This window comes from Rattus norvegicus, chromosome 7 (genome assembly GCF_036323735.1).
Source record: "Rattus norvegicus strain BN/NHsdMcwi chromosome 7, GRCr8, whole genome shotgun sequence".
In the NCBI taxonomy this organism is placed as follows: domain Eukaryota; kingdom Metazoa; phylum Chordata; class Mammalia; order Rodentia; family Muridae; genus Rattus; species Rattus norvegicus.
In genome coordinates, this window is record NC_086025.1 from 72,448,381 (window position 1) to 72,474,152 (window position 25,772).

Genomic DNA, 25,772 nt, shown 5'->3' on the forward strand with positions numbered 1-25,772 from the left:
GCTAGTACAGAGAGCAAATATGCTTGATCAGATATCACTGAACTTCACAATAATACTAATTCATATTGTATAAAATCAAGTTATTAAATTATAAAAACCATGCTTAACACAGTACAGAAAACACATTAATTCAAGGCTAATCTCTATTCTTTTTAGACTGGTAATAAATGGACATTTATCAACTTCAAGAAAGGGATCCTAAGTGTATACCAGTTGGAATTGGGAAATATTACAAAAATTATATATAATTATTAAAAATATATGTGTGTGTTTCAATTTATTGTTCATTACAGAATACTAGCTTTTACACATATTGAGTATTTTGCATGTGTATGCTTATGTGCACCATGTGCAGACCTGCTACGTGCATCTGCAGACATAAGGAGAAATGTTTCCAATGCAGTTAAGGATTCTGCTGCTTTAGATCGTGACTGCTGCAGGTCCTTCCCCCACAGTCCTTGGCTTTACTCACCCTAAGTTGTTGGCTAGGTTTCCAGTTCCAGGCCAGGATTCTGTGTTTGCAGTGGGCCTTAGGTCCAATTAGAGAGTTGTTGGTTTCCATCTAGGCGTGAGTGCCACTCATGCCCTTAGGGTTATTGAGCCATGCTGGTCATTGGTGTGGTTTATAGGTGCTGTAGCTGTTTAGGACTCCTGGTTGCTCCCTTCCTTTACAGGTTTGCATGGCACCTTTTTGTACTAAGAAAGCTACACCTCAGGGAGGAGACTTTCAGAGGACATGTTCTGGGATCACCTATAACCCGAGTGTTGAGGGAGGCGGTCAGCCTGTCTAGTCATTTGGTGAGCTCCAGGTTAGGGCAAGACCATGAAAAATTGATGTGGAGAACAATAAAGAAAACCAAATGTCATGTTCATAACTACAAATACATTGTAATCTCAATTTCTCCCAAATCAGTATATTGATTCAATACAATTGAATTAGAAATCCCAATAGAATGTTTTTGTAAGATATGTTAATATGGTTCTAAAATGTATATGTGTTGCACTGGATTGTACTACTGAAAATTGTTGCACTGGATTGTTTTGACTTCAATTTTTCTTTAATGAATAGTAGAATCAGATTGTCCATTCCAAAATGTTTTTTCCTCTGATCACAAAGAACAAGTGTATCTCTTATGATGGTGGGAAAAAAGGAGTTAATTAATGCAAATAAACTTTTCACAATATTAAGACTTAAAAAAATGTATATGTGAAGGTAAATATATGACATAAATATTATAATACTATGGAATGATTTCTTTATTATTGTATGATATGTTTAGGAATATAATAAATTATTGATTTATGAATAGTTTGTGCAAGGGGAAATGTGGAATACCAAATACATCCTCTTAGATGGGATAGATTCACTTATGGCATAGCTTCTATCACAGAGAATTAGGAAATAATACAGAGTAAATCAGTAATGTTGAGAATGTGCTTTGCATAGAAAAAATAAGTTTTCTTTATCTTATATGCAACCTAAGTTCAAAATAGATGGAGATATAATTACAAAAGGCAACAATTTCAAAGTTTTCAGAGAACAATTCCAAAAACCTGTTTCTATGGTTAGAAAATGTTTCTCTTTTTTATTTTTTTATTAATCATTTTATTTTATATTTCAAATGATATCCCCCTCCCGGTTACCACTCCACAAACTCCCCCATCCCATCCTCCTTCTCCCTCTCCCCTTTGCCTCTATGAGGATGCTCCTCCACTCACCCACCCACTCCCACCTCACCACTCTAACATCCCCCTGTGCTGGGGCATCAAGCCTCCACAGGGCCAAGGGCCTCCCCTCCCATTGATGCCAGACAAGGCCATCCTCTGCTACATATGCAGCTGGAGCCTTGGGTCCCTGCTGTGTACTCTTTGGTTGGTGGTTTAGTCCCAGGGAGCTCTGGATGGTCCAGTTAGCTGATATTGTTCTTCCCATGGGGTTGCAATCCCCTTCAGTTCCTTCAGTCCTTTCCCTTGCTCTTCCACTACCACCACCACCACCACCACCACCACCGCCGCCGCCGCTGCCGCCGCCGCCCCCGCCCCCGGGTTCAGCCAGATAGTTGGCTGTTAGAATCTGCATCTGTCTTGGTCAAGTGCTGGTAGAACCTCTCAGGGAACAGCCATCCCAGGTTCCTATTGGAGTGCTTCATGGTGTCAGCAATAGTGTGGGGGTTTGGATGGATCCCTAGGTGGCAGTGGGGGTGTTGGGGAGTCCTCGGGATTGCTTTTCCTTCAGTTTCTGATCTATTTTTTGTCCCTGTCTTTCCTTTGAACAGGAAAATTTCTGGGTTAAAATTTTGAGATGCGTGGGTGACCACATCCCTCAACTGGTGATTGTACCTGTCTTCTGGGTGTGGTCTCTACAAGTTCGATCTCCCCTTTGTTGCATATTCTGGCCAAAGCCATCCCTGTTGGTTCCTGGAGCCTTGAGCTTCCCTGGCACGTGGGACTTTCTAGTGGCTACCTCCAGCTCCCCGTCTCGCACTGCTATGTTTCTGTCCAATTTCCTGTCCCTTCTAATTCTGCCCAGCTTTCCCCCTCCCCCTCCTCTCTCCTTCCCAAGCCCTCCCCTCTCTCCACCTCCTGGAATAGAAAATGTTTCTTATTTAGAAACATTTCCCCATGCCAATGAGTTCAAGGTTCTTCCCCACTTTCCCTTCTATTAGATTCAGTGTATAAGTTTATGTTGAGGCCCCTGATCCATTCCCACTTGAGTTTTATACAAGGTGACAAATATGGATCTATTTTCATTTTTCTACATACAGACTGCCAGTTAGACCAGCACTGTTTATTGAACATGCTCTCTTTTTTCCATTGTATATTTTTAGCTTCTTTGTCAAAGATCAATTGTCCATACATGAATAAAACATTGAGAATATTAATTTTAATACAACTACTATACCAATTAAATCTAAATTTTGACTTCATAAAAAATCCAAGTATAGTGCACATAATTACAACACATTTTGCCTCCTTTAAGGGTATTATGGAAACATAAAATCTTGATTCTATAAGAGTTAGGAGAAACTACTGTTTCTACTTAATTTGAGGACCTGACTTTCCATTCCTCACTTAGTTTATGCATCTTTGATACACACACACACACACACACACACACAAACACACACACACACACACACACACCATAGTGCAGCTCACAGAGATTGATGTGATCTTTTTCTGGTGCCATTCTTTTTCTAACCCCTGGCTAATAGTACAACCTTAACACTGTGTACTGTACACCTGTCACAGCAATTATAAACTCATGGTTAAGCATGTGGGACAATAAATGCATTATAAATTGGGAGGCAGTTTGCTTCTTAAGTTTCTCCAATACTGCCTCATCTATGTAATCATTTCTCTCGCCAAATCCATTTAAAATATATATTCTACATTTATCCACCCCATTCTACCCACTGGGCTGGAAATTTGTCAGGTATTCTCATAATAGTGTCTATGCTTTCTGTTGAGGCTTTCCCACTAAAGTTGTGGGAAGATTTTGTAAAGGTAATTTTATACAGTAAATTATTAATACAGATGCTGTTTTTTGATTCTAGCTAGTTCCCCAATGATGACACAGAGAGTACCAGTTTTATTTAATCAAGCTTTACCACATAATACCTAGACAGTCATTGATCTATTTTAATCCTCTAAGCTAATCTGGCTACCTCCAGACAAAATCCCTTAGATATTTGCATTTTAGTATTGGTCTGGCTCTCTGGGCTTTAGATGTGTTCTGCCTTGATGTTTCTCTGGATCTCTTCCTTGTGGCTGAATCTTCTTTTTCTTCCCCTCCTTCCCTGGCTGGCAGAAGTCTCACCCTATTCTCTCTATTGCTTAGTTATTGGCTTTTCCAGCTTTTATTGACAAGGGAGAAAATAAACGGTGAGCATTGTTTACACAAATTTCAGACAGGAGATTCTTATCATAAGCATTACAATGCCATTTTCAAATTGCAACAAGATGTGGGCAGAGAAATTACCATTTGAATTACACAAGGATAAACTTTACTTAGTGCCCTCAAGGTGTGATGTCCCTCCCCCTTCCAAGGACAGAGGAGAACTGCTGTAGTTGGCATCATATATATGCTTTCCCTCAAGGAAAGAGGCATGAGCTTAAACAGATAAGCAAGCAATTTGGGGGAATATTTCTGACAGAAGTGTGAACATATTGGAATGTACTCCTCAAACATCCTGATAAATCTCGGCTTTGGAAACTATGCATTAGGTACTATCTAGTTTGTTTTAGAGCTATAGAGGAAAGCATGTATTTCCTGAAACAGGTAATCAGTGAAAGGTGCACGGTATCTGATGAGAGACAAAACAGTCCGTGTGAGAGTTGGAAACACTGTGATCATCATCATTAAATGTCTTAGATACCAAGATAGAGTAAAAACTGTGGTAAAAGGTCCTGTTGCATAGCCATGTCTCTCCCAAGATGCATGTTGTAAGAAATAAACATGAAAAGTTAAGTGCTTATTTTAGTGTATGGTATATTTCATAATTAAGTATAAAGCTACAATCATTTTTAGACATGAAAATTTTATTTAACTTGATAGTAATTTTTCTATATTGAAGTTAACATTAAAACTTCTAGGGATGGGTGTGAGCAGAGCTAGGGATGGGTGTGGGCAGAGGCAGGCAGATCTATGTGAGTTCAAGGACAAGCTGATCTACAGAGCAAGTTCTAGGGTACTTAAGGGTACTCTAGGGTTCATAAGGCTACACAAAGATGCCCTGTCTTGACAAAAAAAATCTGGTCTACATGATGAGCTCCAGGCCAGCCAAGGTTGTACAGCCAGACCTTGGCTCAGAAAAAAAGACAAGGGAAAGAAAATTAGCCTTATATTTTATATAATGTTTTTAAATTTTAAATGTAATATGTCATAAATAAATTTACATTTCTGAAATTCTCTATGACCATGTGTATCAAAACTAGACTTCAAATTTCTTAGTCATCCATATTAGTGACATGTTAATGATTTGTAAAACAGCATTATCTCTGTGTTTTTGAAGTTTGTTTGGATTTCAATATCTTTGTCTAAAACATCTGATATGGCCAGCTATCTTTCAATAGAATTGGATTATAAGTTTCATATTAATATAGTTTCAGACTTTTGCCTACTCAAGAATTTTGTCTTATATGTTTCCTGAATAGTAGTAAAATCTAACCGTTTTGTGATCTCCATCCTAACCTCATGAAATGCCTGTGTAAATCAGTGTTGGTGAGCATGGAATGACTCTCCTATCCATTCTCTATCCTCACGTACAGTGGTATTCTCAGCTTTTGTAGGTTATTTTTCTTTCTTCTTTTTTGGAACAAGCAAAAAGTTCATTTCCCATGTCACTTGTTTTTAGGGTCGAAGAGAATAAGTGACAGCGAAGTATCCGACTATGACTGCGAGGACGGCGTGGGAGTCGTGTCAGGTGAGGAGTCGTCATTCCTAGCAGCACAGGGCAGTCTATCTCACACATACTCAGCATCAAAATGAACAAACACAGGAAAATTTTGCCTCCCATCTTCCAAAACTAACCTGAACAAAAACTTGACAGCCTAAATTCCTAAAGAGTTGTTGGAAATCCTGTCCAAGGATTTAGAGTGAATATTCATTAAAGAAGCCAGCCATGGGTAAAAAAAGTTTATAAATTTTCTATTTAAAACAACTAAATAGTAATGCATGGATGAAAAATTGGAGAGTTGCATAATTGAAAGTTCATATGTAATCTATCCAGAATATTATATAATAATTTATTCTATTCTTTATATAACCTAATAATTCTCATAATTACAGCTAACTTTGTTCAACACAAAATGCAGGGTTTTATTTGTAAGATCTGTTCAAGCTACATCAATGGCTGCTGACTTTTTGATAATTTTCCTTAGAGTAATATTAACATTCGATAGTTAATAAGCTACTTTTTAAAACTTAGTTGCTGTCTTGCCTTATTTCTTATCAAGGATGAACAATATAGGTATTAATAGGTTTGCAATTTGTTTTACATTTTTTATGTAAAGGTTTATAGATACAACTTCAGTCATTTCTTCCGTGGGTTTTCTTCAGTATCATTGCTGTCTTTTTCATGTTCACATGCTATTCCTCTTGGAGCTAATTTTCTCACTCTCAGGTATCTGTCCACAGTAGTATTTTTTTTTACTCGCAGCTCCCTTGAGATGATGATATCCACTCATCTCAATGTCGTTTTTTGACATATCTCCATTCCTTAATTTTTTGCTTTTTAGATAAAAACTTTTTCATGTAATTGAATCCTGCATAAATATTTTAGAATTTGGACTGGTATGCTAATATAAAACTGATGCATATTAATAAGGTAATTCATGGTATTGCAGTACATCTATACTTTTTATGTTTAAATTGATAAACATCTGTCTCCACAAACATCACTATATGGTGAAGGTATTTTTTCTTGTTTTTTGAAGTATATTGTTCATGGTTATATATATTCACTGCCTCTTTATTTCTACTACTGCAATAAAAAATATCCTGACCAAAGGAGCAACTTATGGAACCTGGTTTATTTTAGTTCCTGAGTTCAGTTTACAGCATATCATTGTCAGCGGGAACTTGAAGCAACTGTTCATGTCCACGCTGACAAACAGAGAGGGAATGCGTGGGTGATCACACTCACTCCCTTTCTTTATGCTTTGGCAGTTCTCTGCACAGGAAAAAGTGTCTCCCACAGTGGGAGTGTCCTTTCACCTCACTTAACATCATCAATAAGATCCCATAGGCAAGCTCAACAGAAGAGAGATCATATTGGACAGCCTTTCTGATATTCTCTTGTGTCAGCTTGACAGTTAGAGCTAACCATCATGCATGCACCTCTTCTTGGCAGATATCTTCAGGCCCTGGTATCACTAACATCTTTGAGTCTCCACTGTTACCCAGGCTTCCCCTTCACAGCTTTACTCCTTTGGCCTCTCAAGCATTGTTGCAGGGATTCTGATCCCATCACCTATTGCCTGGTCAGCACCACACTGAACCCACAGAAAAAAATCCAAGAATCCCTCAGCGGTCCTTTCGTGTTCCTGTGTGGCCGGTGCTGCCATGCTCAGCTGACACCTTGGAGTGAATCCTTGCCACCTTGGAACACATTAGGAATAGCATTATATAAAACTGATTTCTGGGAGTAAGAAATCCCTTAGGCTTTATCCTTTTGAAAAGTGGAATTTTAAGTGGCATCTGGCCCTTCGTGTGTCTTTCCTGACTTTTCAGTGCAGAGCAGCAGGCGTATCTTTAACGGCACAAGTCCTAGCCTCTTGTGTAGCACACTGCTTGAAAGAAGCACAGGTTTCTAGTGGTCCCCTCCCCAATGCTACCTTTTACATTTTCTTTCTGCTCTATTTTATTGTAGACCTGCCGACAGGTCCACAGTAACAGTAACAGTGACGCCATTACACAGGCTCCATGTTACACTCTCTTAAAATTGGCTCAACTAAAGAAATTACTCTCTCGCCTCTTAGTTTAACTGCAGGGCCATCCTCAGGACATGTGCAGGGCACAGATAGAGTCTTTGTTAAAATCCTTATCACCATCTGAAGCTTGATGATCTAGGCCTTCACTGTCTAAGTTACCTACTTTTAGGGTGCTGCCAAAATGGTTAATTAAATTCTGCTTACAGCATTCAGTTGCTTTTCTTGTCCAAGGTTGCAGAGTCTTCCACCATCCTTGTGCTGAGCTATCTCTCTGACATCCTTGATTCACCTTGTTTTATGGTCCAGCCCAGGAGTTTTATTTCAATTGGATGAAAAGACAGTCTTTAGCCTATTATATTGGTTTTCTTTGTCCTTTTATAAAGATCAGTTGAATATTTTTATGTTGATTTACATTTTAGCTATTTCTCAGTTCCACTGTGTGCTTTATTCTCAGGGCAATAATATAATGCTCTGACTGTTACAAATTATAGTATGTATTGAATTTTCCCATCTCCATATAAGCTTTAAAACCAACTTGTCAGTACCTATGAACTGTTAGGACTTCTAGTAATCACATTAGATCTATAGCTCTAGTTGGTAAAAACCCGATGTCTTCATAATTTTGAGTTTTCCTGTTTTGTGCATGTAGAATCTCTCTTCCTTGGCTTAATTTTGTTGAGTTTTCCCTGCAGATCTACTTTATGGATTGCTGTCAGGAATTTCATGACTGAAGGTGTGCTAGTTTAATTGGCATTGGCTTTTCAATTTCTAATTTCAACTGCTCGTTGCTATTTATAAGAAAGCGATTGATTATTTTAGACTTGTGTTCTATAATTTTCTGTAATCATCAGTTCTTGGAGATTATTGGATTAATCTATCAATCTATATTTTAATTACTGAACTTTGACCACTGTCGTTTGAATGTCTTTTTGATAGAGTCAACTATCTGTTAAGGGTTTTTGTTTTTAATGCTATTGTTTTCTTTTTCTTTTTAAATTTTACTTAATCTTCTTTTTACACTCCAGATTTTGTCCCTCCTCCTGGTTCACCCTCTGGCTGTTCCACATTCCATACATTCTCCCACCCCCGCCCCCTGCCCCATATCCACTAAGATGTCCACCCCAACAAGACTTCCCCACTCCCTGGGGCCTCCAGTCTCTTGAGGGTTAGGTGCATCTTCTCTGACTGAACTCAGACCTGGTAGTCCTCTGCTGTATACGTGCTGAGGGCCTCATCTAAGGTGGTGTATGCTGCCTGGTTGGTGATCCAGTGCCTAAGAGATCTCAGGGGTCCAGGTTAATTGAGACCGGTGGATCTCCTACAGGGTTGCCCTCTTCCTCAGCTTCGTCCAGCTTTTCTCAAATTCAACTACAGGGTCACCAGCTTCTGTTCATTGGTTGGGTGCACATATCTGCATCTGACTCTTTCAGCTGCTGGTTGGGTCTTTCAGAGGGCAGTCATGATAGGTTCCTTTTTATGAACACTCCATAGCCTCAGTAATGGTGTCAGGCCTTGGGGCCTCCCCTTGAGCTGGATCCCACTTTGGGCCTGTGACTGGACTTTCTTTTTCCTCAGGCTCTTCTCCATTTCTATCCCTGTAGTTCTCTTGGACAGGAAGAATTATGGATCAGAGCTTTGGCTGTGGGATAGCAACCCCATTCCTTACTTGATGTTCTTTTTTCTGTTGGAGGTGGGCTCTACAAGTTCCCTCTCCCCACTGTAGGGTACTTCATCTAGTGTCCCACCCTTTGAGTCCTGAGAGTCTCTCACCTCCCAGGTCTCTGGAACATTCTAGAGGGTCCCCTTACCTCCTCCCTCCAAAGGTTGCCTATTTCCATTCTTTCTGCTGGCTCTCAGGGCTTTAGTCCATATACCCCACCCAGTACCTGATCATGTTCCCTTCTTCCCTTCCTTGTCTCTTTTCCCACCCAGGACCCTTTCCCTGCCTATGATTGCTTTCTTATCTCTCTCGGGGGACTGAGGTATCCTCACTTGGCCATTCAGCTTGATAACCTTTTTGAGTTCTGTGGATTGTATGCTGGGCATTTGTGCTTTTTTTTTTTTTTTTTTTTTTTTTTTTGCTAATATCCACTTATTAGTGAGTACATACCATGTATGTCCTTTTGGATCTGAGTTACCTTACTCAGGATGATATTTTCTAGTTCCACCCATTTGCCTGCAAAACCCAGAATATCCATTGTGTAAAAGAACCACATTTTCTGTATCCATTCTTCTGTCATGGGACATCTGGGTTGTTTCCAGCTTCTGGCTATCACAAACAAGGCCGCTATGAACTAGTAGAACACATGCCCCTGTGGCATGATGGACCATCTTTTGGGTATATGCCCAAGAGTGATATAGCTGGATTTTTTGGTAGATCTATTTCCAATTTTATGAGGAATCTCCAGATTTCATTCCAGAGAGGTTCTAGCTGTTTGCACTCCCACCAGCAATGGAGGAGTGTTTCTGTTTCTTCACATCCTCAAAAACATGTGCTGTCACCTGAGGTTTTGATCTTAGCCATTCTGATTGGTGTGAAGTGTAATCTCAGGGTTGCATCGATTTGCATTTCCCTGATGACTAAGGACTTTGAACATTTCTTAAAGTGCTTCTCAGCCATTCAGGATTCCTCTGTTGTGAATTCTCTGTTTAGTTCTATAGCCCATTTTTTGATTGGGTTGTTTGTTTGTTTGTTTGTTTGTTCTGGTGGTTAGCTTCTTGAGTTTTTTATATATTTGGGATATTAGTCCTCTATCTGATGTGGGGCTAGTGAAGATCTTTTTCCCAATTTGTAGGTTTCCAATTTGTTCTATTGATAGTGTCCTGTGCCTTACAGAATCTTTCCAGTTTCATGAAGTCCCATTTATCAATTCCTGATCTTAGTGCATGAGCCATTGGAGTTCCAATTAGGAAATTTCCTTCTGTGCCAATGAGTTCAAGGCTCTTTCCCACTTTCTCTTCTATTAGATTGAGTGAATCTGGTTTTATGTTGAGGTCCTTGGTCCACTTGGACTTGAGCTTTGTGCAAGGTGACAGATATGGATCTATTTTCATTTTTCTACATTCAGAAATCCAGTAGGACCAGCAACATTTGTTGAAGAGGCTTTCCTTTTTCCATTGTATATTTTTGGCTTCTTTGTCATAGATAAATTATCTTTTATTGTCTGGTTTTATTTCTGGGTCTTCAATTTTATTTCATTGATCAACCTGTCTGTCTCTGTACCAATACCATGTAGTTTTTATCACTATTGCTCTGTAGTATAGCTTGAGGTCAAGGATGGTAATTCTCCCAGCTCTTCTTTTTTTGTTAAGAATTGTTTTAGCTTTTATGTGTTTTTTTTGCCTTTTCAGACGAACTTGAAAATTGCTCTTTCCATGTCTTTGAAGAATTGTTTTGGGATTTTGATGGGGATTGTGTTGAATCTGTAGATTGCCTTGGTAGGATGGCCATTTTTACTGTGTTAATTCTGCCAATCCATGAGCATGGGAGATCTCTCCATTTTCTGGGATCATCTTTGATTTCTTTCTTGAGAGACTTGAAGTTATTGTCATAGAGATCTTTCACTTGTTTGTTATAGTTACCCTAAGATATTTTATATTATTTGTGGCTATTGTAAAGAGAGTTGTTCCCCTCATTTCTTTCTCAGCCTGGTTATCATTTATATAAAGAAGGCTACTGATTTATTTGAGTTAATTTTATATCCAGCCACTTTGCTGAAGTTGTTTATCAGCTGTAGAAGTACTCTGATAGAATTTTTAGGGTCTCTTGTGTATACTATCTTATCATCTGGAAATAGTGCTATCTTACTTCTTCTTTGCTAGTTTGTATCCCCTTGGTCTCTTTTTTGTTGTTTATTGTTCTAGCTAGAACTTCGAGTACTATATTGAATAAATATGGGGAGAGTGGGCATCCTTGTCTCTCCCCTGATTTTAGTGGGATTGCTTCAATTATCTCTCCTCTTAATTTGATATTGGTTGTTGGTTTGCAGTAATATGCTTTTAATATGTTTAGGTAGGGTCCTTAAATTCTTGATCTCTCCAATACTTTTAACATGAAGGAGTATTGTATTTTGTGAAATGCTTGAGCATGCAAGAGATGATCATGTGATTTTTTTCATTGAGGTTGTTTACATAGTGGTTTTTGTTACTGAATTTGTATATTGAACTGACCTTGCATGCCTGGCATGAAGTCTAATTGATCATGGTTTTGATGTATTCTTGGATTCAGTTTGCGAGAATTTTATTGACTAATTTTGCATCGATATTTATAAGTGAGATTGGTCTGAAGTTCTCTTTCTTTGTTGGGTCTTTGTGTACTTTAGGTATCAGAGTAATTCTGGCTTCATAGAATGAATTAGATAGTGTTCCTTCTGTTTCTATTTTATGGAATAGTTTGAGGAATATTGGTATTATGTCTTCTTTAAGTGCTTGGTAGAATTCTGCCCTTACATATTTTAATATTCTTTCTTTGTTCTGAGTATTTAGTATTTTGATTATTATATGATGAAAGGATCTTCCTTTCTGGTCCCATTTATTTGGTGTACTACAGAATTCTTATACATTTTTGACCATCTCTTTAGGTTGGGGAATTTTTCTTCTATGATTTTTTTTGGAGATGTTTTCAGGTCCTTCAAGCTGGGAATCTTCATTCTCCTCTATTCCCATTATTCTTAGATTTGTTCTTTTCATTGTGTCCTGTATTTCCTGGATATTTTGGGTTAGGAGTTTCTATGTTTTGAATTTTCTTTGACATTTGTGTCAATCTCTTCTATGGTATCTTCTACACCTGAGATTCTCTCTTCAATCCCTTGTATTCTGTTGCTAATCATTACATACATCTGTAGTTCTTTACCTCTTTCCTAGGTTGCCTCCATTTGTGTTTTCTTTATTGTTTCCAATTTCACTTTTAGGTCTTGGGCTGCTTTATTCAATTCCTTCACTTGTTTGTGTTTTCCTGTATTTCTTTAAGGCATTTATTTGTTTTCTTTTTAAGGGCTTCTACCTGTTTACCTGTGTTTTCCTGCATTTCTTTCATTGAGCTATTTATGTCCTCTTTAAAGGACTCTATTATCTTCATGAGATAGGATTTCAGGTCAGCTTCCTGTTTTCTGGTGTGTTGGTGTATTCACGGCTTGCTGTGGTGGGAGAACTGGCTCTGATGATTCCCAAGTATATTGGCTTCTGTTGCTTATGGTCTTTCCCTTGCCTCTTGCCATCTGGTTATCCTGGATGTTTGCTGGTCTGGCTAACTGTTTGGAGTCTGCTTCTTTTGTCCCTGGGTTGCTTTAGGTCTCCTGATAGGCCTGAGTCCCTGGCTGTAGCAGACCTCCTGTGGGGCCTTTCAACTCTGGGGTCTTCAGAGGGGCAGAGATGCTGCTGATCTGTTGCCCTAGCTTCAGTAGATCTCCTGGGAGGCCTTCAAACTTTTGGGTCTTCAGAGGAACAGTCAAGCTGTTGTCCTGTGTGAAGCTGTTCTCTAGGGAGCCCTATAGCCTGTGGTTTCTGTTTCCCTGTGTGCAGCACAACTCCAGGGAGGTTTTCAGTCTGTTGGGTTAGTTGCCCTGCATGCTGTGGAGCCCCCAGGAGGTCTTCAGACTGTGATGTATTTTGCCCAGTTGCCTTGTTTGCAGAGGAACTCCTGGGATGCTTTCAAGTTGTGGTACTTTAGAGGAGAAGACAATCTAGTCAACTGCCCAGTTGCCCCCTTTGCAGTGTCTTCAGGCTGTGATGTTGGTTGCCCTATGTGCAGTGCATCTCCTGGGATGCGTCAGGCTGCAATGTCTTCAGGGGTCTGAGTAGCTGGGGGTCTGCTGTGGCAGAAGGCAGTGACCAGAAGGGGGTGGAAATGGGGGGTGGGTTTGAGGGGTGATGGGTCTTGAGCTCACTGAGCTCCCAGGGCAGCTGTGGGTCTTTGGGAGGGTTCTTACCCATTGTCCTGTGTACAGTGGATCTCCTGGGATGCCCCAGGATGTGGTGTCTTCAGGGAAGCAGACTGGCTATGAGTCTGCCCCAGTAGAAGGAAGGCACTGGCCAGAAGGGTGCCATTTTTTTCTTACTCCTACTTTTAGACTTCTTTTTCTTCTGCCTTTTTGGCTTTACATGAGCATTTATATCACTTGATCTTTTTACCTTTATACTTTAAAAAAAGTTCTTTCTATAATAGTTTAACATATATATATATATATACATACATATAAAATATATGTAAAACTTTATATCTCCTTTCAAGTAGTACTTCACAGATGATGTAACTTACAATAACAAGATTCTTATCATTTTCTCTTTATGATTGTTATCATTTTGTCCATTTAAAACACATATGTAATCATTCACATATGTGCATGATTATGGGTATGGTCATCAATTTTATGTAAATGATTTTATATGTAGATAAGCATATGTATAAGTTTGCCTTATCTACCACAGTGTCACATGTGGGTCTGTCCACCAATATATGCTATTATTAGATTCTACCAATATCAGTTGCTTAGAATTCACTGCCATTCTTCTCTGAGGAAGTTGGTGCTTAGATAAATAGAAACTTTCTCTAGATAAGCACCTTGCCCTTTTTCCATTCACAGTGCCAAGCTAGGGACTGTCTTTAAAATATTAAAAGGTGCATCCCCACTGCTGAAGATCCCAGCAAGTAACGGCAGAGCTTCAGAGGTTGGAGTAGGCTGACGGCATTCGTAGTTTAGTTTCTTCTCTTTCATTAATTCCTCTTTCATTTCCCTGCATACTTCTTCAATTATTTCTGTCTCTCTTAATCTTTTGCTCTGTTCCAGGACATACAGTCTAATACTACAGAACAGTGTCTTTCTGGGAAGAAGTCACCTAGGAATGAAATGATGTTTCTCAGTTATGCCTGTTTATGATCATTTAGATGGATATGTACTAGAAATGTGCCTAGGGTCGTATTCATAAAAAGCACACCTGCTACTTCTGAGCTTCCTTCAGACCTCTAGGTAACAGAGGAGTGCACATTGGAGCAGGGTTTTAGAAAGTGCCCATTGGTTATCGTAGTGCAGCAAATAGCTCTTCACTAATGACTGCAAGAATGTGATGGAGGTGACGCTGCTAGCAGCAATATCACTTCTGTTCAGCGTATTTATGCTTCTAATGACACATGTGCTTTACATGTATACAGCTTCTGGCAAACGATCTTTGCTTCTTCCCTTTTCCATGGCTTTCCCACGTAGAACTGCTGTGTTTCTGACGTGTAGAGTTTCCTCTTTCTTGCCCTGTCCAAAAGCCTGTCCTTTTTGGATATTGACTTCCACAAGGATGTCGAGTTGCCGGATTTTGTTTTCAGACTACTGTGGTGTCTAGGCTCTGTCAAGCATTGCAAGAAAAATGGCACTGAGTGTTGTTTAGTGTGGTTTATCTTATTTAAAGTTAAGTGCGCCCTGTGAAGCACCCTACACACCTGGCAACTGTGAATATTAGTGGCAGTTAAGAAACATTTAGTTTCTCTTTTTAAAGAGAGCTTAAATTTTTAGAGCACCCAGTACAGTAAACATAATAACTACCTAAGTATTAAATCTCCTCCCATTTCCATACTTTATAATTTTTCAAACATACTATACTGTTTTTGTATTCTTCACATTTATCTTATTGAAAGCATCCCAGCCTCAGCGGTTCTTTATGTTTTCAGTGCGGGACAATGAACCTAGTGTGTAGATAATTATTATTTTATTATCCACCCTTAGATTACCGACACGATGGCCGTGATCTTCAAAGCTCCACATTATCAGTGCCAGAACAAGTCATGTCATCAAACCATTGCTCACCATCAGGCTCTCCTCATCGAGTAGATGTTATAGGAAGGACTAGGTCATGGTCGCCTAGTGTCCCTCCTCCTCAAAGGTAAGGTAGTAGGTCAGTTTTGCTTGTAGCATAGGGCTTAGGGGTGAATTTAACATTAATTTCCATAATAATCTCTAAACATAAATTCTTTAAAACATTCTTTTGGGGAAAATAAGATGTCATTGCATGGAAATAAGATGTTATATAGGTTATTTTATTATGACTTTTCATGATCCCTGTGTTAGTTGATCCAAGAGTTCAAAAATAGTTATAAAAAACTAGCTTTAAATTGTGTGTAAATATTAAGCAAATCTACTTAGAGTCAAACAAATCATATAGTTATTGGTAAATTAAAAGAAAAAATTCATTAAAAAATAAAATAGTGCATGAGTAGTGGGGGAAATGGTGACATGAATCTGTTGTTGTAGGTTGTATAATATTTGAAATCGCTGATAAATATAAGTATCAGGTAGTACATACATGCAGCGTGAGCCATGAATGTAATATATATGTTATATGATAGTTCAGGAAATATACTAAACAGAAAAGATAGGTAATACACATAGATATAATTTAATTTGATAGATATTGATTAAAATACTCTGGATAAATAAGTATATCAGATTTGCCTGTGTATTTGAATATCTCTGTATATAAACATGACATTGCAAACTAATGAAATCGATGGTTTGCAAAGGATGGAAGCCTAGTGTATCACTTGAGTAACATTTTTACTTTTCATTGTGTAAGTTTTCAAAGGACTACCATAATCAGAGTATTTAGGGAAGGCCCTAGGAAGACATCAGACACTACAATTCTAGTGACCCGTGAAGCTGGTAGTACAGGTTATGCTGCCGTAGACGATGGCCAGAACTGGGTATATCTGCTCGTTGTTTTCTGAGGTTTAAACTCAGGTCCAACACTGCATAAGTGATCCCTCCCACCATCCCTATGCTCCACAGAAAAAGCATGTGCAGCATCGAACCTGTCTTCTCATTAATCTGTTCTCTAGTGTTCCTCTATATCACTCATATCTAATTCTTAAAAATATTCTCTTAAAATGACCCCTTTTCTATCTGTAAGAAAAGCCAGATCCTCATTTCAAATGAAATTTATATCGTCAATATAATATATATTTATAGAAATAAAAATAGATGTTATTTTTATGTAGAATGTGCTCTAGATTAGTAAGATATTTAGTGATCTTTTTGTCTTAGTAGGAATGTGGAACAGGGGCTTCGAGGGACACGTGCTACTGGCCATTACAATACAATTAGCCGGATGGACAGACACCGTGTCATGGACGACCATTACTCTTCAGAGAGAGACAGGTAAATGTAATTAAGTCTTACTAAATTCTATTGCTTCAGTAAGGGTTGTTGTAAAGTGTTTTCTCTAGTCTGGTACCTCATCTTAGATTCCAAACCAGGCTTTTTCTTTACTGTCCCCTCATTATTTCTAAGATTACCCTTTGTTTAAATAGAGAGGTTAAACATGTACAGTTTTTTCTTGATATGAAAAACCAACATCGAATCATCAAGACTCATATACAGAAAGAATTCCAGCACTTCGGATGGTGATCAGGAAAATTAAAATTATGAGACCAGCCAGGGCTGCTTGATTAGACCCTGCCAAGAAAAGGATTTTGGTCTTTCTTTAAGTCAAAATAGCTTAGCAAATTTGCAAAGAGACTGAAATGATCATCACAATGCAAAAAAGGTGTTTCAAGACTTTACCTGCACATAGCAAAGTATCATGTGTAGCATATATCCATCCATAGGCTCGAGGAGGTTAAAGTGCTGAATGGATTTCAGAGAGATGGCGTGACTTTTCATATACACAAACACTGAGACAGAGTCTGGTTTGTCTCTGAAACCTTTTATAATTCTCGAAGACATTTTCTTTCATGGCCTTCAGTGAAGCTTTAACTACCTAAAAAAAAATCATACTTCTTCATTGCTGCATTTGGAAGATTCTCTGAATTTGACCCATTAAAAGTGACAAACTCTGGAGTAACATAATATGTTACAATGCTTACATTAATTCCTACTAACTTTAAGCAAATTAACTTTCTAATTTAATCTTTGGTTATATATATAAAAAAAATACCATTGGATGTTTTTCAAACTCACACATGGGTTTAAGATAAGGATAAAGTTGAACATATTGAAAATATACTTACATTCCTTTGTCTTTAAAGTCCATTGACTGTTAGGATGTATAAAAGAAATTATTTAGTTTGAATCAAGATTAGTACTCTATCCATTCATATAATTCCATTGTAAGACAAAGTAGAGGGTATCTTCAACATTGATAGTGTCAAACAAATACTACTTGTTGTGTGTAGGATCAAAGATAAAAATATACTTATTAGCCTCTATTAGTATTAAATAAAAACTATTTAATACTTTTTTGCTTTTTAAATCTTTTAAACTTTTTCACGTAATCAGTGCCTTGAAGGGTGATTATGAAGTGCTGCCTAGTGGACAATATGCTTATCTAGTACAATAATAGTAAAAGTAGATTACCATGTTGGTGTTGGCTTAAGAGACGGAACAAGTAATAAAAAGAATCAATAGGTATTTTGGTTGCCTGATGGAGTGTTAATGAACTTTATTAGGTTTTCAAATTATTTATATAAATGTAACAAGCTTCTTGGCCATTGAAAATTTGCTTATTGAGAGAATAACATTGTCTAAATGATTTTAAAGGTTTTATAAGCTTACATAAAGTGATCGTTTAATGAAAAGTAGACAAATATGGAGTCAAAAATATATCCTAGTAGTTGGATAATGTGATAAAATAAAATTACTATATAATACTTTACTGTTGCATTAAATACATAATATTTTGTCAGTATTTTAAGGCACATATTTTTAGGTTTAATCACCACAAACATATAACCACTCACCTTTAATATTTTCTTTGAAAGCCCATATCAAAGACATTTATACTTGAAATGTCATTATGCTTTTCTTGTTCTTAATCTCATGAATTGTTAAGTGTAGCAAGAATATTTAAATGTTTGTGCCTGGAAGTTTTGAAGAAAATAGATTCATATGATTTCATCTTACTTTTATAGACGTAAAACTTCCTTGTTGGGATCAATCTTAAATCTTTTTAAAACATTATGTAGAGTACAATTTTATTTCAATAAAAACAAACAATCCAATGCATTTCAAGAACTATTTGATTATTTGTGCAATCATTAATACAAGATACAAAATCCATTGTATAATATTCTCCCTTAATGTCTATTTGAGTTTAATATTCTTAAGTATTTCAGTAATCAAATGCACCAGAATGTCCTTTTTAAAATGAGAAAGTACTGAAATACTCTTGTTTTATTTTTTTGAAGACCATTTTATAGAGTTATGAATCTGCTCAATTTAATTGGGATTGAGATATATCTAGGTGGTTTATAAAATATACTTTTGTGTGTTTCTGAGAAATTTGCAGAAAGGATTAACTTAGAAGACCTGCCCTGAATGTAGTTTAGTTGACTTTCCAGTAGGCCCAGTTAGAGGACTTTAGCAACTCTTATGAAAAAAAAACGCATTTAACTGGAGCACGCTTACAGCTTTAGGAATTTAGTTCTTTCTCATGATGTTGGAGAGCATGGTGATACATGGGCAGACATGGTGCCAGAGGAGTGGCTGAAAGTTCTATATCTGGAGCCATAAACATCAGGAAAAGAGACACATGTGTTCACGGCCTATCCCTACTGACACACTTACTCCAACAAGACCACTCCTTCTAATCTCTCTCAATAGAACGATTCTCTGATGACCACCATACATTGCCAGTTTAATGCTCTCTCTGTACCCTTGTTTGATCTAGTTTGAATGAATAATGTTCATCATATTGGGTACTTGAATGTATACTCCCTAGTTAGTGGTACTGCTCTGGAGGGTAGGAGTATCTCACTTGGAGGAAGTATCTCACTGGAGACCGGCTTTGGGAATTTAAAGACTTACACTGTTTCCACTCCATTCTCGCTGTTTCATGCTGTGGCTGATGACGTAAGCGCTCAACTTCATGTTCCCGCCTCTCATGCCTTCTGTTTATTGCCAGACCTCCCCACTGTGGTACAACTTTTCTCCTTTTGAAATCACAGCCCAAATAAACTTTTCCTTCTAAAGAAAGAATTTTGTTAGTAAGTAGTGTAATTTAGGGATTTTAAAAGATGCACACATCATTCTTGTTAGTAAAATCTAATGCACTGAATTAGAAATTTATTTAATTGAATGTATTCTTTTTCATAGGATTTGAAACCAAGTGATCTTGAATTTGTATTTAGTATTTTAAGTATTCTTGGGGAAACCATTTTATTTCTGTATCTATAAAATATCTTATATATAATCAATTAACTGATACAGTGCTTCCCATGACAGCTATATTTCTTGTCAGGCAGCCAGTTTTCACAGAGTAGAGCACATAGACATATTTCATCAAAAATTTGTCCTGTTAGTTGAATGTAGCTGGCAGTGCATATATAATCCTAGTACTCAGAAGGTGGTGGGATGATCAGGAGTTCAAAGCCAGCTGTGGATACATAGCTAATTCAATGGAGACTGAACAACATAACAGCCTCAAAAATGAAAGAATAATTTATACTATGTAATGAAAAGATCTAATATGTACATTACATTAAGAATACATTGACTTGTAAATATTTTATATTTAATGGATTAGCAGTTTACTTGAAATAACAAAATGACAACAAACAAACAAAAAACTCTGAGAAATTAATTAATTTAGGCATTATGGAAAATGTATGGAAGATAAGACCTGAGTTGGCTTAGAAATGGGAAAGTTTATTCAGGCAATAAGAGCAAAGCTCCAGAGGCAGAACACATCTGCACATCATGGAGTTTGGAGTAAGCAGCATTTTGTGATGTATCAGAAAATTGTATATGAAGACAGACTTTTACACTGACCATATATGATAATGGTGAAATATGAATATGATATGGTGCTGTTTGAATGAAATTATAGTTCTTTGCTAAACTTCAGTGGTGGGTACATGAGATGAAACATCACATTATTTTTACGGATAATAATTAAGAATTATGTTTCTGTATTTTATTGGATATTTGATTCTAGATCTATGTCATCCTACCATCATTAGTCAATATCTTATTCTGTTGTGAAGAGGAAAGTCTTTACAAGTATTGCAAACACTTCCATAGCAATTATTAGGTAAAAAAAAAACAGTAAATGAATTACTTATTTTCACCCCCTCTCCTTGCACCTTTGAGTCATTGTTTCTTTAGTAAACCTGGGAACTATTGTTTCGTTCGTACCTGGGTGACTGTTACAGCTGGCAATATAATTTGCAAGAAGATATAAATATGTGGCTTTAAAAACCTTTTAAAGATTTTAGTCATAGGGGTTAATTTATTATTAGAAAATTTGGAGAATATTAGACACTATTTTAATAACATCACAACAGGTGGAGTACATCATTATACTGGTCATTTTTCATTCCATTAAGTTTGATTTTAGCATTACAAATACAATTTTAAAGTTAGTGTCACTGGTTGTGTGTGGGGATGTCCAGTTCTACACCACTATCCTCAGTAGATGAGGATTCCCTGTTGCCTTTTAGGGACCTCAGCTCTATTCAAACCAGCACATATGGTTATAGAGTAGAGAAGAATTTAAAAACTAATCGGATTTGGGGCTAAATAAATGTATTTTAATATAGTATTTAAGTACAAAAGTTAAAAAAAAGTAGAAAGATACTCAGAAGTAAAACCTCCAGAACCTGGATATGGGCTTCTCTGAGAATCGTGTTTCATTGCTTTTATAATAGGCATTTTAGTGAGTTTTGAAGTTATATTTTCTGAAATCTCAGAGTGTTTCCAGAAGGATTCATGCTGAGATCACAAATGTAAGCACGCAGAAGTTCAGAAAATTAGCATAACTTTTCAGCAAGCAAATATAAGTCTTGTTAGAGCATCTCAAAATGTCCAGAAAAGAGTGAGCCCTACAATAAATGTACATTCAGGCCTTGTGGATGGTTCACTGTTTTAACACAACAGTGTTTCTATTTACAGAAAGAATATTGTTTCACGTTTACAGTTTTCACAGTAGCTGGTGATTGTTTTGGAATTCTTGCTTCTCGATTGACAGAGCCTTTAACTGGTTTGAAGGGTGGAAACTTAATCCAGTAGATGCAGAAACCTGATGCAAGCCGTCTTAGCGATGCAAGGGAGAGGTTTGAGTGTTATAAAATTATTAAACTCTGAGACCTTAAAACTTGGTTTATTAAGTGAAAATGTAAATAAATAATTGAAAGTGAAAATGACCACAGTCCTACATTAGCCCGAGATAAGTAAGGACTAGGAACCCGAGAGGCTGGCTGCTGAGGCAGACAGTGGTGAGGACAGCTGAGCGGGAGATCGGCTTCCTGCTCGCCCTCCATCCACAGACATTCTGATCTTAGTTATTCTGATATATTGATTCTACCATATCAGTTTTAAACAAGTTTTCCTTTAATAGTAACAACAACAGTTACATTAGGAAGTTGCTTTTAGAATGCTGTTCCACGACTTTCCTGGAGTGTCTACAGGAGACACGTCTAAGCAAGAGTTCAAAGGGAACCTAAGCAGTTCGAAGGAAAGGCAAAATTAAGTGCAAGCAGCAGTTCCTTCCTAAATAAAAAAACATGAGGAGGAGGCAACAGCTTGAGATGAGAAATAGAAATGTTTTACAAAGGAGGCAAGGCATGTTTGCAGCAGGATAACAAGGTCATAAAGTGTGTGTGTGCTCGCGCGCGCGCGCGCTCGTGTGTGTGTGTGTGTGTGTGTGTGTGTGTGTGTGCGCGCGCGCGCGCATGAGTTAGATCTATGAATGCTGTGCGAGTTCTAGTTTTCTTTGCATTGTTGTTTTAAAGTTAATGATTACCTGCCATAATTGGGAAATAAATATTTTTAAAAGGAAAATTTTAAATTAGTGTCATAAAAAGAAAACCAGTGGCTTCATCAGTTAGGCATTTGTTGCCTTGATTTTTTACAGTGGCAAGGAAGCATGAAGAGAACAGAGCTAATAACATGTAATAAATATGCAATATCATATATGTATATATAATGAATTTTAAAATGCATAATATTCAATATACTTAATGAACATTATAAGCTTATAAATTGATTTGTTCTTTATTAAATGAAATTTTAAAGCCTCTTCTTACCTTTAGGATTAATGAAAGAAAAATTAAACCTCATGAAATGCCCTAATCATGATAGGTATTAGGTATTACCTCTGTCCTTAAACTTGCTGGTTATTTTATTATTCTTCTTCTCATCTTTCTTTCTAAAAATAAGGAAAACATCTTTGTAATATAACAATTGCTAAATGGTGCTCAATATAGTAATAACCAATTACCTTTATCATTTAATTAGAATATCTAAATGCGATATTTTGTTTTACTTTATTTTTAGAATATTTGGTTTATTTTTCTGCATATTTCCATGGACATCGCGAAGGTGGCCAAGCTTTTCCAGCAACCGTTCTCATTTGCTTGCTCACTAGCTTACTCTGTTTATTTCTGACTTTTAGAAGTAAGCCATGCCTTTCCTTCTCTCCCGAGCCTCATTTTATTCTTGTTTCTGCCATGCTTGCAGTCATTTTCTCACTCTACCTCGCTCTCGACACAGGCAGACCAGTGAGCATCACCACAGGGATGGAAGGTATAATTTTCTTACAATCGAGTCTGTGTGTAGAGTTGCATGCTCCTGTCTATGTGATATAACTCCCTTTTAGTTTTGTTTTAAATATAGATGTGAGACCATTAATACAATTTGGAACTATATCCTAGTAATGTAAAGTATATAAATGATTTGAAACTAAAATGTCAAAAATACCTTCTGTTTGATGGACTAGAATCATTTTTTAATTATCCAAAAAGTTATTTTATTAGAAATTAATTAAACTTTACTACCAAAAACAAGAGAATGCTTATTACAGATGCTATCACATTCCTTTGCTAACTTCCCATATATAATTAACACTGATTTATTTGTATGTCCTCACAACCTGCTTCCCTACTTCTGTGTTTCTCAAGATGAGACTAATTTGATATGCATTGACATGCTCTGTTGCTGGTTACTTGCTCATAGATAACCGATCTACTCCTCCACAGTAGAGAAGCTTGGGTCTCTTAGAATGCTCAACCTTTCATCTCAATCTTACTATAACTTATTCTGAAGAAGGACATTTCCAGTGAATTGTGGGTAGAATAAGTCTAATACTTAAAAAGAAATTCAACTTATTTTAGAGGGAAATAGCGCTTTTCTGGCATTGAGCAGAATGTAGATATTACTGCAAAGAGAAAGAGAGAAGATTTCTAATGTTCTTTAAGTTCTCAAGGCCATTTGTAGCTTAGATTATTTGTTGTTTTGATAACATTTTAGTTATTTTTCATAATTTTATACATGTATAGTAAATTCTGATTGCATGGTTTCTCCATCCTCTCTTATACTCCTCTTACTCTTCCAAAGTCCTTCTAATTCCCAGTAAGTCCTCCTACTTCAATGTCTTTTTATGATGTGCATGCATTTATGTATGTGCCTGCGGTGCATATGTGTGAGCACTCATGTGTGTGTATGTGCGTGCATGTGCACACACACTATAGCATGAGTGGAGCTTATATTTATTTACATAAATTTATGTTAACTTTTAAAAATATTTTTCATTCAATATGTTTTGATTATATACTTCCCATTGCCCAAGTCCTTCCAGATCTTTCCCACCTTCTTTTCTATCGAATTCACATTTTCTCTCTCAAAATAAATACCTGAAAAAAAGGAAAGAAAGTCAAAACAAACAAAAACCTAGTAAGACACAATAGCAAATGAAACAAGAAGAGTACAAACAAACAACAAAAGAAAGCATTGAGTCCATTTCTGTTGGGAACCTCCTTCTGGAATGGGAATCATATACTGGTAAACTAATTTTCCCAGCAGGAATCAATTGCAAACAGCCTTTTGGTTAAGACTGGGACTCTGTGTCTACTTTCACTTCTCAGTGTCAGAATTTTGTCTGTTTTGAACCTGTGCATATCTTGTGAATTGTGAACCTTCCTCTGTGAATTCCTATGTGTCCTTTGAATTATCCATCATCTCTGGCTTTTACAATGTTTATGCCCCCATTTCCATATAGCACCCTAAGTCTTAAAGAGGAGAGGTATGATGATAAAGACATACTGTTTAGTGATTAGTGTCCCAAAGTGAATTACTCTGTGCACATTGTCAAGATGTGGGTCTCTGTGTTAAATATCATCTGCTAGAAGAAGCTTCTCTAATAAGGATTGAGCAATGTACTGATCTATGATATAGTACTAAGTCATTAGAAATCATTCGATTGCTGTGTTACTTAGCAGAATAGTAGTAGTGGGTTTTCTCCTCTGGCCCATGAACTGTCTAAGCTCAGGTTCTCCTCAAGTATAAACTTCATCTCATGGAATGGGCTTTAAAGCCAAAGAAAACTGGCTGGTTGCTCCCAAGATGTGTGTACCACTATTGCACTAGTGGGGAAATCTGCAGGTGGGTTGGTGCTCTGGGTCTCAGGATTTGTAGTTGAGTGATGATTACTTTTCACCTCCAGGAGCGGATAAGTTACATTCAAGAATCATGAGTGCCAGTTAGTAGGAATGGATTTCTAGGTGGGCACCAGTTCAGTTTCTCAATATTGATAAGCAAGTGAAGTTTTCAGCAATAGGGTCTTACCTTCAGGTTGTGGAGAAAAAACAAAAGGTTTTTCAATAGCCTGTGGTATTTGTGGAGTCTACGGGACTCCCTAGGCCTCAAAATATAAGCCATTTCTGGAACTGAAGAGTTTACTTGATGATATATGATTTCAAATTGGGGGAGAGGTACTGTTTTCTTCTGATTTTTTTTCTATCTTTTGTTTGTATATCAAGAAGGCTCCTGATTTTTGCATGTTAATGTTGTGTCTTTCTACTTTGCAGAAAGTATTTATTAGCTCTAGAATTTTCCTCACAGAGTTTTTAGGGTCTTTTTGTTATAAAATCAGTTCATCTGCAAATATACTTTGACTTCTTGCTTTCCAATTTGAATTCCTTCATTTCTTCTGTCTTAAAGTAAAAGTTAGCTTCAACCTTTCCTATATTGAGTGGGTATGGCGAGGCTTGCCAGCCAGGTATTCTTCATTTTAATGGAAATGCTTTGAGATTCCTTTTGTTTAGGATGGTGTTGTTTTTAAGCTTGATGAAAATCAAGGTTTGTCTCTTGTATCCTGAATCCAGTAGTTCTCAACCTGTGGATTGGGACCCCTTTGGGGGTAAAATGTCTTTTTCACAGGGGTTACCTAAGACCATTGGTAAATAAAAATATTTACATTACAATTCTTAACGAAATTACAGTTATGTTGTAGCAATGAGAATGATTTTAGGGTTAGGGGTGTCCACAACATAAAAACTGTCTTAAAGAGTCACAGCATAAGTAAGTTTGAGAACCACTGCCCTAATCTTCCGTGAAGGGACAATGGATCTTATTTCTGCATGTGAT

At 37.1% G+C, this 25,772-nt stretch overlaps 1 protein-coding gene across 48 annotated transcripts in view; it reads left to right on the forward strand.

The window, feature by feature from the left end:
* Rims2 (regulating synaptic membrane exocytosis 2) overlaps window positions 1-25,772 on the forward strand; it is a 511,056-nt gene that overhangs the window by 315,377 nt on the left and 169,907 nt on the right. For 18 of the 48 annotated variants that reach the window (XM_039078273.2, XM_039078279.2, XM_063262880.1 and 15 more), the window contains 3 exons: window positions 5,358-5,426; window positions 15,144-15,300; window positions 16,458-16,571. In XM_039078273.2, the coding sequence (XP_038934201.1) occupies window positions 5,358-5,426; window positions 15,144-15,300; window positions 16,458-16,571 (340 nt within the window). 48 annotated transcript variants of the gene reach the window in all.